The sequence below is a fragment of the Eucyclogobius newberryi genome, unplaced genomic scaffold (assembly GCF_026437365.1).
Source record: "Eucyclogobius newberryi isolate DKJ021-1_F unplaced genomic scaffold, fEucNew1.0.hap1 SCAF_16, whole genome shotgun sequence".
Taxonomy (NCBI): Eukaryota; Metazoa; Chordata; class Actinopteri; order Gobiiformes; family Gobiidae; genus Eucyclogobius; species Eucyclogobius newberryi.
Genome location: NW_027315790.1, coordinates 23,596,527 through 23,610,601, shown reverse-complemented (window position 1 = coordinate 23,610,601; position 14,075 = coordinate 23,596,527). Strand labels below are relative to the sequence as shown.

The 14,075-nt window shown below is 37.8% G+C and overlaps 2 protein-coding genes across 2 annotated transcripts; both read right to left on the bottom strand.

Moving 5' to 3' along the window:
- Positions 1-192: 192 nt before the first annotated feature.
- LOC140361515 (uncharacterized) lies at positions 193-5,339 on the bottom strand. Its single transcript, XM_072447227.1, has 7 exons — positions 5,283-5,339; positions 2,713-2,897; positions 1,911-2,017; positions 1,223-1,771; positions 831-956; positions 361-562; positions 193-289 (listed from the first exon to the last, which is right to left on the bottom strand). Exons 2-7 carry the CDS (start codon positions 2,880-2,882, stop codon positions 193-195), a joined length of 1,251 nt encoding a protein of 416 aa, XP_072303328.1. The 5' UTR covers positions 2,883-2,897; positions 5,283-5,339.
- Positions 5,340-7,193: 1,854 nt separating this feature from the next.
- On the bottom strand, positions 7,194-12,065 carry LOC140362031 (histone-lysine N-methyltransferase SETDB1-B-like). Its single transcript, XM_072448025.1, has 7 exons — positions 12,047-12,065; positions 11,864-11,928; positions 10,177-10,653; positions 9,080-9,281; positions 8,904-8,977; positions 8,618-8,808; positions 7,194-8,419 (listed from the first exon to the last, which is right to left on the bottom strand). Exons 2-7 carry the CDS (start codon positions 11,916-11,918, stop codon positions 8,336-8,338), a joined length of 1,083 nt encoding a protein of 360 aa, XP_072304126.1. The 5' UTR covers positions 11,919-11,928; positions 12,047-12,065; the 3' UTR covers positions 7,194-8,335.
- Positions 12,066-14,075: the final 2,010 nt, after the last annotated feature.

Here is a 14,075-nt window from a genome sequence, read left to right as displayed (position 1 = left end):
GACAGTTAAACTCTAAGCCTTTTTACAACGTAATGATGACCCTTTCACCCTGAACCAAAGCAATTTTCTCAGCCCCAGCTCAATTTGGTTTACAGTTGTGGCATGGTGGCATACTGCTTCTCACTCCTGCCACACAGCAAAAAGATTCTGGGTTCGACTGACCATGTACATAATATCACTGTGACTGTATTGTTAGAAAAACAAATCAAACTCACATGGCTTGCAGATTATACGAATAACCGGCAATGCAACATAGAGTGCTTGATGGTCATCAAAAAATACTAGAAACCTAAAGGTGGGGAAAAAGACAAATATCAAACAATGTTTATAGAAATGTTGAAAATTGCAATAAATACCAACCTCATGTGATTTTTCCTTGAAGGGAGCTCAGCCAAAATGCCGGGAGAGAAAAAATTGTGTTCCGATTTGCATTTAGACACCAGTCGTGCACCCACAGACAGGTGCACCAGTTTTGGTACAGCGTTGTAGGCAATGTGATGTCCTGACACCAACACTTTCCCTTTTTCCTCAAACGTAACCTTGTATTTCTTTGTCCCATCCTCTGCCAGACAAAATACAGTACAGCATTAGTATTCCGCATACATTTTTGTGTATTAGAACAGGGGTTCCCAAACTTGTCAGGCCCCAAAATAACCATACAACCTGTAAAATAAAATCGGCTACTGTGATCAATTTCAAGTTGCCAAACATTAAAAACCAGGTTTAAAAATTGTATATATTTCAGTAGTTAATTGTATTATTTGACCCAATTTCCCAAAATAAATCAATATCAAATTATTAAATACAGCATCATCATTTTACTTACTGACCTTTTTCAACAATTTCAGCAATTTTGCCACTCTCCCATCTCAATCGCTTCCTTCTCGCTAACACCTGCATTCCCACATTCACCTCTTCAGGCACACTGGGAAGGCTACCAGCTGGTTTTGTTGCATCTAATAGGAAAGAAGAACGTATCAATATACAAAACACCAACAAAGCTTTTAAATCTTGTGCAACATGCAAGTTAAAGCAACACAATGTAATATGTTTGGCCTCTCCTGCAGTCCTTCCTAAAGAAGTCCATTTTTGTACATTACATTGCACAACTACACAACATTTCTCCATTGTGAGATCACCAAAGGTCATGTTTTCCTCAAGTACCTTTTGAACATTTTAGACCAAAATACTACATCGAGTTGCATTAAGTTTTTCCAATTACCAGTGATTGCAAACGGCTTCCCTTTATTTTTCATGTCCTGTATCCCATTTGTATTGGTGCTCTTGACGTTGGTGGTTGCTTGTTGTGGTTTCGGCGTGGCTTTTGGTACCGGCGTGGCTTTTGGTACCTGCGCGGCTTTTGGTACCTGCGTGGGTTTTGGTACCTGCGCGGCTTGTGGTACCGGCGTTACTTTGACGAACGTTTCAGTTTTTCTCAACTTCTTTTTATGTCGGTCACTTTTTCTACTTGAAATGGAAAAGTCTGAATCGCTGGAGGATGCACTCGGCTGATAGTCGGAGCCAGCGCTTGACATGTCATCGTCACTGAACTGTGGGTTGAGGGGTTTTGGAGGGGTGGGTTTTCGCGGTCTCAGGTCCATGGGAAGCCGTTTCAGTAGCACCCTCAGCTCTTTTACCGGGCCCAGACTTTCACAGTTGTCTTTCATCATAATTTCTGCCTGCTCTTTGTATGAACAAGTAGCCACACTATCACTTGAAGCAGGAGAAGCAGGAGAAGCAGATCCTTCATCAGGCCCTTCACTCTTCACTCCTAAATGTAAAACAAGCATTCATCTTAAACAGCATTTTTGTAGATCATTTATTCAATATGGTTCAACTATTTTTTGCAGTTGCTTTTTTATGTAAACCATCACAGTAAATGTATCGTGTGATAAGAAATAATATCTTACCACTATTTGAGGCACTACCGTTGCAGTCTTCTGTGTCTACGTCTTTATATTCCCATCCAAGCTCAGCATACAGTTCTTTGACAATTACTTCACATTTTGAAACAGACCTAGACACAGAAAGTTTACAAAATCAATCTCATTATAACAAGCATCTTTAACTGCCTATTGCCAAAATATAGTACACTCAAGTACGCTTCTTGTTGGAGCTGTAGTTTAAAGTACCGAATTGCTGGATTTCACAAGGGATCACAATCATTTATAACCTGTAGTGTGACATGGGAAGGTCTGTTGTATGTGGAGCTACAAGTAGCAATTATTTTATAGTTGACGAGTCGAGCGCTTCTTTCTATCGTACATTTTTAAAATATATTTTTAACTGAAAAAAGTTGATATATGGTGACAAAAGGCTTCCAGATAGAGAATATTTACTTCTATAATGTGTTATTAATGATTGATGATGAATTGTTTACTTTTTTTACATTTTTATTTAATAACACAGTTTAGTTTTTATTTAATAAAGTGTCTTTTTGCATACATTTCTGAGTCTGTATAGTTCAGATAACAATTTTAATCATATTATTAGTTGACTAGTTATGATTTTTTTCAATTAAAAATCCTTACAGCCCCAGAGATATGGTTGGAAAATATTGCATAAATAAATATTATAATCTATGCATAAATATAAATAAATTGATTTGACATGTAAATAACTCATATGGAAAACACCAGATAATCTATAGGCATTAAGATGGCTCTTGCACCTCATCTGAGAATGTGGCATTATCACACTCGGGACACTCACTCAAAAAGCTTATAAAGATCCGTGAAGAGTTTTTCCTTTCTATCCCACAAGTGGAGCAGATTTCTCTGTTTGCTCGTCACTTCTGGAGTCTGCAGCAGCCTGCGCTTGACACGGTCTCGAACAAACTTCTGCAGCTCCTCCCTGGTCATCTCCATCTCATCGCTCTCCATGGCTCCTGAAAAGAAGTTCATCAACATCATCAAAATCACCCACCATCTTGGCACCTTAGAATGAGAGATTGAGGGAAAGATTATAAAAACATAAAATATAAATCAAGAACTTATCTGCAGAATTGATGCCACACACCTTTGGATACAATTAGTTTAAAATACTATGATGTCACAAGCTAGCATTAGCCAGATGTTATAGTTTTGAATCCATTTTGCATTTTGTCTTAATTTTTCTACCCAAGGGTTTGATGACGTGTGCATTATGTCACTATGGTAATGGTGGAACTATTCTCCTTATAAATACATACAAAGTACGGGTTTCAGGCATGTAATTCTTTCCTGAGTGGAAGGATTTTGTGAGAAACTTTCCCCATTCAATTTGTCTCGTCTTTCTTTCTTTTTTTTTGGCTATTGCAAAGTTTGGCCCAGGCCTGCACCCGTATTTCGCCCTACGCATGCGTAAAATCTGCATGCTTTGAACGCGTTTATTTTTGCCAACATAAAAGATGAATCAGGTAAAATTCAATTCATTCTTGTTTAAGAACACATAGCAGTTCATAGACTAAAGAAAAAATGATAAGGTAAAATATAAAAAAATACATGATATCATTTGGCATATAAACAGGATCGCCAATGTCTCCACATGTTTTAGCTAAATCTGACAGAGCTCCAGCTCCACTCAGGACAAACAAAAGCAGGGGTGTCAAACAAATTTCGACACTCGTCATGGGCCGAACATAACATAAAACATAAAACTATAAGAAATAAATAGCTTTATAAAGCCTAGTAATAGTTATGTGGACACTGTTGCACAAATCCGCAGCAAGTGAAAGACTGAGTCCATGTTCATGCATCAGCAGCAGGAGCAGGAAAATGAACTTAAGACGTGGATTTTGACAATTATCTTTAAAAAGCTGAGGGTGAATTCACTAAAAATTATTTTTAGACTTTTTTCACGTAAACGCCGTGTCTCCATGGAGAGCAGGAAGGGGGTCGCCCGCCAGAAAAGTTACACAGAGCACCTTTAATTTGACAGGAATAATCGTGTCTTTCTTTTAATTGAGGCACATTAAACTTAAAATTGTTACTTTAGAGAACAATTTCTATACAAACATTTTAAAATGGATAAGACCACATCGCCACAGAAGACTTAGAACTTCTTCGGTTAAAATACACGTTGGATCTAGAGCTGGGTTTTGATTCAAATTTCAAGAATCGATTCGATTCCGATTATTACGTTTTAAAATCAATTTTTCCAATTTCTCAGATCCCATCCGATTCGCTCCGATTTCGATCTGATTTCCGATTCGATCCGATTTCGATTTGATCCGGGGGTTAATGTTATTAAAAATGAAAAATGTATTTGAACAGTTTCCTTCACTTCATGACTGTGTAGAGAAGCAACATATTAAAACTATTATTGTATCAATATTAAACAGCAAATCTTACAAGTATTGGTAGTTACTGATGGAAGACTGATGAAAAGGTTAAGGGTCAATCTACCTTCAAGAAAGATAATCCAGGAGTCCTGAATTATCTTTCTTGAAGGTAGATTGTAGTTCACTGAGGGAAATGTAGACTAATTAAAAATAATTATATTTAAATAAAATTAAAAAATTAAAAAAATTAAAAAAATCGATCTTTGGACGTACGAATCGATAATCGGTCATTAATATGCGAAACGATTAAAAATCGGAAAATCGATTATTTCAACCCAGCTCTAGTTGGATCTATAAGTTTGTAGCTACTTTAAACAAAAGTGATGCATCATAATCTTTTTGAGTCTGCATAGTAAAGTATGACCATAAGAAGAAACCCCCAGGGTGACACCATTAAAAGTAACAAGCTATTAGAGAAAAAACGTCACGCTTCCTTACGTTGATGCCACAAAGGCGCTAGTTTAGCACCAACAGTACAAACTACAGATGATCAGAGATACATAACAGGCCGCGAAATAGACTGGGGCCCGGGGCCCGGAAGCAGTCAAATCTCCGGCGGGCCCGGGTTTGAATTAGGAGGGGGCCCGCCGTGGCCTTGTATCTAAATTCCTCAACAACAAAAAAATCAAGATTTAACTAGTAATTTGGCCATATTTGGGGCATTTTCATCGCTTAAGTTTCGTTTTGACAGACATGCCCACTTCGCAGTATTCTCGTTTGTCATTGGCCGAGCGGTGTCCGTGAGCTAATTTCGATGAAAGCGGGCAAGTTCGGTTGTGTTCGGATGTACTCGGAAATGCCCGGTCTAATTTTGCCCCAAACGTGATTTCTAGGTTAGCGGCGTCAATCTCTACTCAGTCCACAATTCAGTCTTTTTAAAGTTGTTTGCAACAAAAGCTGTGTCAATGTGGAAGTATCCAAGGGCCCTAAGCATTAAACAGAAATACTTGCCAGATTAGAGTTGGGTTGCAGGGCTGTTGTGTTGTGGGATTTGATCTAAAATTGTCTAAAATATAATCCTACACCATTGCCCATTCCCATGACATGATCAGTGTTGTTGTTGTTGTTGGTGTTTGATGGCGGTTGGCGTCCGAGTGTTGCATTACCGCTAGACTTTATTCCTCAGACTTTGTCGTAGTCCTTAAAAGTTCTTCATGAGGTCATGCGATGTCTTTGTTGTTGTCTCCTTTAGAAGTTCTGCTTCCATCACTGTAGTGTGTCTAAGCCCATGAGTTCCAGTGGTTCTAATAAAAGGGACATGTTGTTGTTGTTTTATGGCGGTTGGCATCCAATTGTTGCATTACCGCCAGACTTTATTCCTCAGACTTTTCGTAGTCCTCAGACTGATACACAGCCTGGCGGTAATGCAACACTCGGATGCCAACCGCCATAAAACAACAACAGCGCCACCTGGTGGCAGCACTTTAAACTTCACGTTCATGTAAGATTAACAAAATGTATTAATCATTTGTTTGAAAAGCCGGTCGGACTCTGAAAAATGAATTCAAAAGAATTATATACATATATATGAGATGGTGGTGGATTTCCGCAGACGTCACCCCACTGCCCCCTCACCAGTGAACATCCAGGGACGGGACATTGAGAGAGTGGACTCATACAAGTACCTGGGTGTTCATCTGAACCCTCGCTGTGTGAAGGAAAGGTTTCGCAGGTCTTTCCTTCCTGCTGCTGTCAGACTTTATAACAAACACTGTTAGTCCTGAACACTCGCAATACTGACCTAACCATGTGCAATTCCGTCATATGTGCAATTACTGTCGTGATTCATGTGCAATTACTGTGAAATTCATCTGCAATCCATGTGCCGTCGTGAAACATATTCATGTGCAATTACTGTCGTGATCACATGCAATGGTATTTATGTATTTTTATCTTTATTATTTTTTCCCCTCCATCCCTTGTTGGGTTTTGGCTATGGGAGTTTTTGTTTATAGATCTTTTACTGAAAGTGTTTTTTCAAACTTCCTATAAGTGATCTGTCCCCATGTGGGACAATAAAGGTATATCTTAGCTTATCTTATGTATATATATATATATATATATAGCATATATATATATATATATATATATATAGCATATATAGCATATATAGCATATATATATATGCTATATATATATAGCATATATATATATATATAGCATATATATATAGCATATATATATGCTATATATATATATATATATAAATAATATAGCATATATATAATATAATTTATATATATAGCATATATATAATATAATTTATATATATAAATTAGATTCTATAATTTTAAAAAAGCATGAATGCCTTTCATTTACGCACCATTGACAGCGCCACACTTCCATACAAAGGCCATATATAACAACATTTATATAAAAGAGACAAACTTAATAAAAGTAGTAGAAGCAGGAAGTGGAGCTCAGCTGTTTTAAGGCAACCGGAACTAGCCAGTCGGATTCGTAAAAAGTGCCTACTGAAGTAAAAATTATGAACAATGATTATGAACAATGTAATAGATTTTCACAACGTTTGGAGTTTTGTGATGCATGCTGGGAGAGTGTGACAACAAGAGGAATCTACTGGATCAATATTTTTGTCGATTTTATCTTCTTGGTTTTATGGTCGATTTAAGTAGAGTTCAGACCTCCGAAGAAAACTGTACATCGATATTTCTCCATAGTCCATGACATGACTACCATTATAGCAACAGCATATGCAACATTGTCACTCGGAAATCTTTTTAAAAAAAAATACTTTTATGCATTTGATTTGAATTAAGCTAAAATAGTTATAGAGCAAAGCGTTATAATTGATAATAAAATGTATTAATAATTGGACTGACACCGAGCAGAACAAAAGACATTCAACAACTGAAAAAAATATATTTATACACATTTGAAACGTGAAAACCTTTACATTAACTGTGCCGCACGTCCATAAAGAAACATTAGTAAAGAAATAATAAAAAGGAAACCAAACAGCTGTGGAAACCAATAAACTGCTGGGACACTACAGGGAAAACATTTACTCTACAGTGTCAGAATATCTTTGAAAGAATGCTTCAAGTCTATATGTTCTCTTGTTTTTCTCATTATGGCTTAGTTTGGGCGGATGGCACCAGTCGTAAATATTTATCACAGTTCACTTCCGTTAAATTGCAGTTTGTGAATACAATTTGAATAATCAAAGTTTTAAATTACAGGAAGTAGTGCCGAGTTCTAAAAAATAATCCATCTACCAATATCATCAAGATGCAATATGACAATTTACAATTGACACAATTTTCTAACGGATCATACAACAAAATAAAAGGTGTTATATGTTATAATTGTAAGTAAAACTATGATTAGGAATGTCCTGATTATTATATTAATCAAATATAATGATTATTCAGGTCACAATAAAATAATAAAATAAGTACATTTTTTCTTCAATATATAGCCCAAAAATCTGAACTTTATTTCATCTGGCTGTTTTTGTCAAACTGTGACAAGTTAAATTTTGTAAAGCTGCTCAAAAACTCAAAAATTAAAGATTTAGCTGATGTTTATTACAGTCTCAATAATTGTGAATACGATTATTTTCTCACAATAATCGTAACACTAGAATTAGATATCGTGACATTCCAAACTATGATAAATATTTACCACTGGTGCAATCCTACCAAAGTAAGTCATTATTTTAAAAACATGAGAACTTGTCATATAGACCTGAAGCATTTTTCAAAGGTATTCCGACACTGTCATATAGATTTTTAAAGTCTAAAAGTAAAATATGAGTATATGATCGTGTTCACTATGTTTTAGTGAAATGTCTAAGCGTTCATATAAAAATAAATAAAGTAATTCAATGTAATGTGTGTGAATGGTAAGTGCATAATACACCCTGGACATAAATTTATGAATCAATTCAATTGTGGTGAAAATTCTAGACCAAGTTTTATTTTTGTTGGGAGTTTTTTAAATTAAAAACTGGGCCTTTACACTGTTGTAAATCTAAATCCATATATTATTCTAGCAGGCTTTTAATTCTAGAAATCTTGCCATGTGCTCCAGACGAGTAGAGCCTCTGTGGATCCATTCTCTGAACTGGTTTTCCTGCAAAAAACAATCACAAATAAGAAGAAAATCTGTGATACATATAGTAGTGCACGCCCAAAGACCTTTTAAGATTAGATAACCTTTATTTGTCCCACAATGGGGAACTCCCAGTGTTGCAACATAGAGTAGGTACAGAAGTATAATAATAAAAAACAGATAACTTATAAAGCAAATGAAGAAACAAAAGACACTTACATGAAAAACAACCTGCATCAAGCTACCGTCCACCACAAGCACTTCACATCTCTTCTGTACGCCGTTTAGCTCCGCGTTAAGATTCTGTCCCACTCTGAACTGGGTCAAATGAGGGTAGGGCCAGTCCTTTAAGTACTGCTCCATAAAAATCCTGTGAGCACTTTCTGGGACATCTTGGAGAGGATTCTCCACTATTTAAGTAAGAAAAGATTTGTCAGTGATAGTGTATACAACATGTTATTCAAATCTATAAATCAGTGTTTTAATTTGGCAAAAGTCATCATACATTGTCTGCACACCAGGTGAAGTAGAGGTAATCCAACATAAACCGGTGTGTGGTCATCAATAAAGACTAGAAATCTTTACAAAAAGTAATATACGTCAAACAAGGAAAATAAGCGTGTTAAAATTATTAAACAAATGATGTTAGATGTTATGTATGTAAGAATTCAAAGCTCCTACCGTAGTCGATTGCTTCTGCTTGGGAGTTCTGCTAAAATTCCAGGCCAGAATCTGAACTTGTTGACTTGACAGCGGACAACTACACGAGCGCCGACATACAGCTGGGCCAGTTTTGGAGGGGTGTCGAGGGCAACATGGTGCCCAGAAACAAGACTTTTTCCCTTCTCTTCAAAACTCACTTTGTATTTCACCCGACCGTCATCTGAACAACATGGAGAACATGCACATAATTAGGCAGTCTACTTCAATTAATGATGATAAAAGTCCCAAGTAGGACGGCACATGACGCAACACAATCTAATCAAAAGCATAAATTGAGTCATCACATTTCAAAGGCAGCAATTATTTCAATAGAATGTTCTTAAAGAACCAAAGAACTAAAATCTTGTGGTACCTGTAGTTTACCCCGTTTCTTCTCCAACATATGTCGCAAAAGCTAATTGCCATCCCAATACTTGGCAATTAAAATTGCAATTATATATATATTTTCAAAATTTGTGCAGCTCTATTCCAAAGATAACATTTATTTGGAAAAAACCACACACACTTTTGATAACATAACTAATAAATGAATACGAATAAGTTCTTTTATCAACTTCAGCTGAATATATAAATATATGGAAATGTTGTATTTAGCAGCTATGTTCAAATCAAATTATTATAAAGTAATACATAATTTGAAGTAGGGCTGTGCTCAACATATCAATATCGTGACATATCGTGATGGACTTCTTGGCAATACGTGTATCGCTACAGAGATGCGTATCGTGATATGCTAAAACAACATAAAGTTAATCAAAACATAACCTTGATAAACTTTTAACAGGGGTTTTAAGGGACATCGTGAATCAGGACATGTATCGTATCAAGTCCGCTGTATCGGGATTTGCATCGTATCGTGGACCGTGTATCGGGATTCGTATTGTATCATGAGGTACTAGGCAATACCCGGCTCTAATTTGAAGGCAAATAATTAAGACATAATTAATCTATCTTCAGCCCAATAAACTCAATAATGTGAAGGAAAATTCAGATATTTATTTTCACTAAAAGATGAGCAGGACACAGACCACCATAAAACTCTTTCACCCTCTTACCTTTTGTCACAATTTCTAGGACTTTTCCCCGTTCCCAGCGCAGAGGCTTTTTCCGAGCGATCACCATCATGTCCACTTTGACCTCCGGCTCAGGGAGTTTGGGCCGTGCTTTGGTATTCTCTGTGTTACATTGGCTGAGCTGCTGCGTTGATGTTATAATCACAGGATCCGCCGACAGGTTGTTGTTTGCGCTGCAGGATGCATGGGTAATCTTGACACGTTTCTTGAGCTTCTCTTTTGTTTTCTTGTTTGCGAGGCAAAGTTCAGAATCGCTCGAGTCTCGTCCTGGTTCCCACTGCATTTCTGAATCCGAGCTGCTCAAGGATTCCTCCTCACTGTAAAACTGCTCCGGTGTCGGTGGCCGTAACGCATTAATCTTGTATTGAGGCAGTTTAGTTAACACCACCACAGCCTTTTTAGTAAGAGGTGCTTCTTTTCTGGAGCCAGAGGAAACACTTGACCCTGTAGATGTGCTTCCTGCAAAGAAACAACAGAACTGAGTGATAAAAGAACTACAAACTAGCAATGTCTCCTACGGCCTTGGCCACTGTCCTGGGCGGGAACAGACGGTGCTGTTGGCCTGACTGGGTAATAGACGAGGTGTGGTGTGAGCCTCACTGTGCAGACAGTGGGTTTCAGGAGGACCTTGTATTCTATACAAAAGGTGGATGGGAATCCAGTGCAGGGTGCAGAGGATGTGCTTGTGTTTCCGCAGCTTCATCAGGACCCTGGCAGCACTGTTTTGGATGCCAGACCCTGATAAAGCGTGCGTTACAGTAGTCCAATCTGGAGGGAACAAAGGCATGGCGCAGAGAGCGAGAGAGACATGTTTTGGACAGTCCAGCTTCACCTCTGCTGGAGCCCGACGGTGGAACTCACTCCCCACACATTTAAAACTGCAGACTGACATGAGCACCTTTATTAGGTGTTTGAAACTGTGGCTGAAATCAGGACAGAACTGTGCACAGGGTGATGAATAAAATAAAATGTATTGTATATAGTTTGTACATCTTGTATTGTTTTAATTCCAATAGGGAAAGAAACCCCGTCAGGCCTGACGAAGGCCCAGTTGCTGAAACATTGCCTCTTTACCAATAAACATTTATTTGCAAATAAGACAGTGTGCGGGATTTCTTTCTCTATTACAGTTAGCGTCACGTACGCCTTTCTCCTACGCACCTGGCACAGAACCTGACGTGCGGAGCACCATCTTGATATCTATTGTTTTAATTCTAAAAGCCTCCTATGGACAGAATTAGCATATTTTGCTATAACACTTAAAACATTGCATCTGGTTGGTCCAATGCTATGTCAAATAAATACATAAAAATAAAAAAATAACAGCTGTGGGTGACAGAATTGGTGGGGGTCAAGCTTGACCCAATGGTTGGTGAGAATGGCTTCTGTTTTGAGCAATTCAGCTGCAGGAAGTTTTGACTCATCCATGATCCGTCTACTCCAGGCAGGAGCTGAGGCGGGTGACAGTGGCAGAGGGGGGCCCAGATGGATGAACTTTGAGGTAGAGTTCTGTGTGTCTTCAGCAAAGCAGTGGAAATTAATTCCATCTATCATGTATCGTACTGAATCGTGAAGGACCCTGTAATTCCCACCTATATTGTTTTGTATTACAATCAAGTTATTAGAACTTGTTAGACATTTAGTATAAAATATAAATATAATTCCATACCGTTCATCTTAGCGTGTGACCGAGTTGTCCTTTTTCTCGTTTCTTCCTCCTCCATTGTTACAAATCTGAAACGAGAAAAAGTAGCAACACATCAAAAAGATTCAAAGTCAACGCATTTCTCGAATTGCAGACCAATGACGACCTATAATCTCTAAATAAACGCAACGGAGCCCACACATGTACCTGTTGTCTGGTGAATCAAAAATCTCTGTTCAGCCACACTTTTTGTCTGAACAAAAGAACAACTAATGTGGTCGATGATAGTTATTATTCGAGCTTTAGCTTCTCCCACGTTAGCTTTGTTATTAGCATGCACGGAGTAGCGAATTAGCAGGGTAACAGTAGCATGTGCTAACCTGATTTGCGCCAACTACGTGCACAAACTTGGGAAATAATGCTTGGCTCGAGACTTGATCGATGTCTCCGATAGAGCTGGTCGAGTTTTGATGATAACACGATGTAAACAAAAGGTTTTCTCCGCAACACTTTCTTCTTCTGCGAGACTTAAGCGAGTTGTTCTCCTTCTTCTTTTTCTTCTTGCTCTACTGCAATGCACAAACACACCACTGAAGACTCACTAGCGCCATCAACCGACCAACTAAAGCAACTGGTTTGTTCAATAGAAAGAATGTGAGTGTATGTATTCATATTCCCCATTACACATTATTGTAACCAAAAGCTTTGTTATTGTAATTTTAATGTAGCTACACAAATATTATGGCATCAAGTCACATTCATAAAGAAAGTGAATAACATAGGAAGCACATAGGAAAAATGCTGTCATAAATACATAGCCTCTACACAGACAATATTTCCAGGATCCAATTGAAATCTCTTTTACCAAGTTGGTCTAAATAACTCCACACATGTAATGATTAAAAAGTACATACATTTCTGAGCCTCTGTGAGTTAAAATGAATGATATAAAAAGGTTTATTTCTATTGAAGGAAAGTTGGTAATTTTTCTGGAGCCTTCCAGTCTTCTGACAGTTTTAGATGTACCCATGTCTCCTATAGCAGTTGCTCCAAACTTTTTTCGTCTCAAGTTGCCACTAACTTGAAACTTTAGTATAAACGTGTTTCTATATTCTCAGTTATTTCTAATATATTTTCTTAATTTAATTACATTTATGTCCAAATTCATCACACAAAAACTTGGTGTAAAATATATTTTAAAGACTGTTTTACATTAAAATACTATTGAAGTGTATTAAAACTAGGCCCATGCAAAGTTAGGCCTCATTCTGAGACTGGCTTTTAGGAATATGTGTGTTTCTACCAAAATGTCTATTCCACGGAATGTAAGGGGCCCACATCTGATTAACTACCGAATGGGAGATGTCTCCATTGGCTGCGAGGCCTTGAGATGCCTTGTGTACATCTGTGTAAGCGCATGATCTCATTTCTGTAACTTCTCCCCTGGTGCTACCCAAATAAGGATACCTTTACATCTTGCTCTCTCATTGGCTAATCCGTTGGTACATGGATAGGGTCATACCTGTCAGATATTGTTTATCGGTCTTTGTGCGTCTTCAGTATATAAAGGCGAGATACGCCCAGAGACGAGGTTCGTCTTCCTGATCACCAGCGGACCCAGGGCGCTGTTTTCTGCTGTCCTGTTATCTGATGCTGTTATCTGTATTAAACATCTTCGAAAAGTACAGAACAGTGTCCGCGACTTCTTCTTGTCACACACCACCCCATGGGAACGTCAATTAAACCACATCACTATTCAATTCAATCATCTTTTACAATCTGAACTCATCCCAAGAAGCATGTGTTGGAAATTGCCCAGTGTAAGTTTCCGCTCCCATATTCTGCGTATTGTCTCTGACCTGTTTAAGTCCAGGTTAAAGATGACTTGATCACTGGCTTTTTACACAGCAGTGCCCCTTTTAGGTTTGGACATTTTAAAAGATTTTCTATCCCTTCACTTACGGCTATGTTGTGTGTGTCAAATGAGTACATTCTAGTGTGTTGTAAATCACTTTGATTTTCTGTGTGTAGTAAAGTGCTCTGTAAATAACTTTGATTAATTGTTCCAGCCTTTCACACACGCAGCGTCTTAGTCGACTCCACGTCTCAAAGTCCACTCCAAAGTCAGCCCACTACAGCATTACAAGGCCTACATATCAAAGAGACAGGAGCATGGGCTTCCTGCTGAAATTTAATTAACTGTAATTGTCTGCAAGTACCCAAGTATGTAAATTTC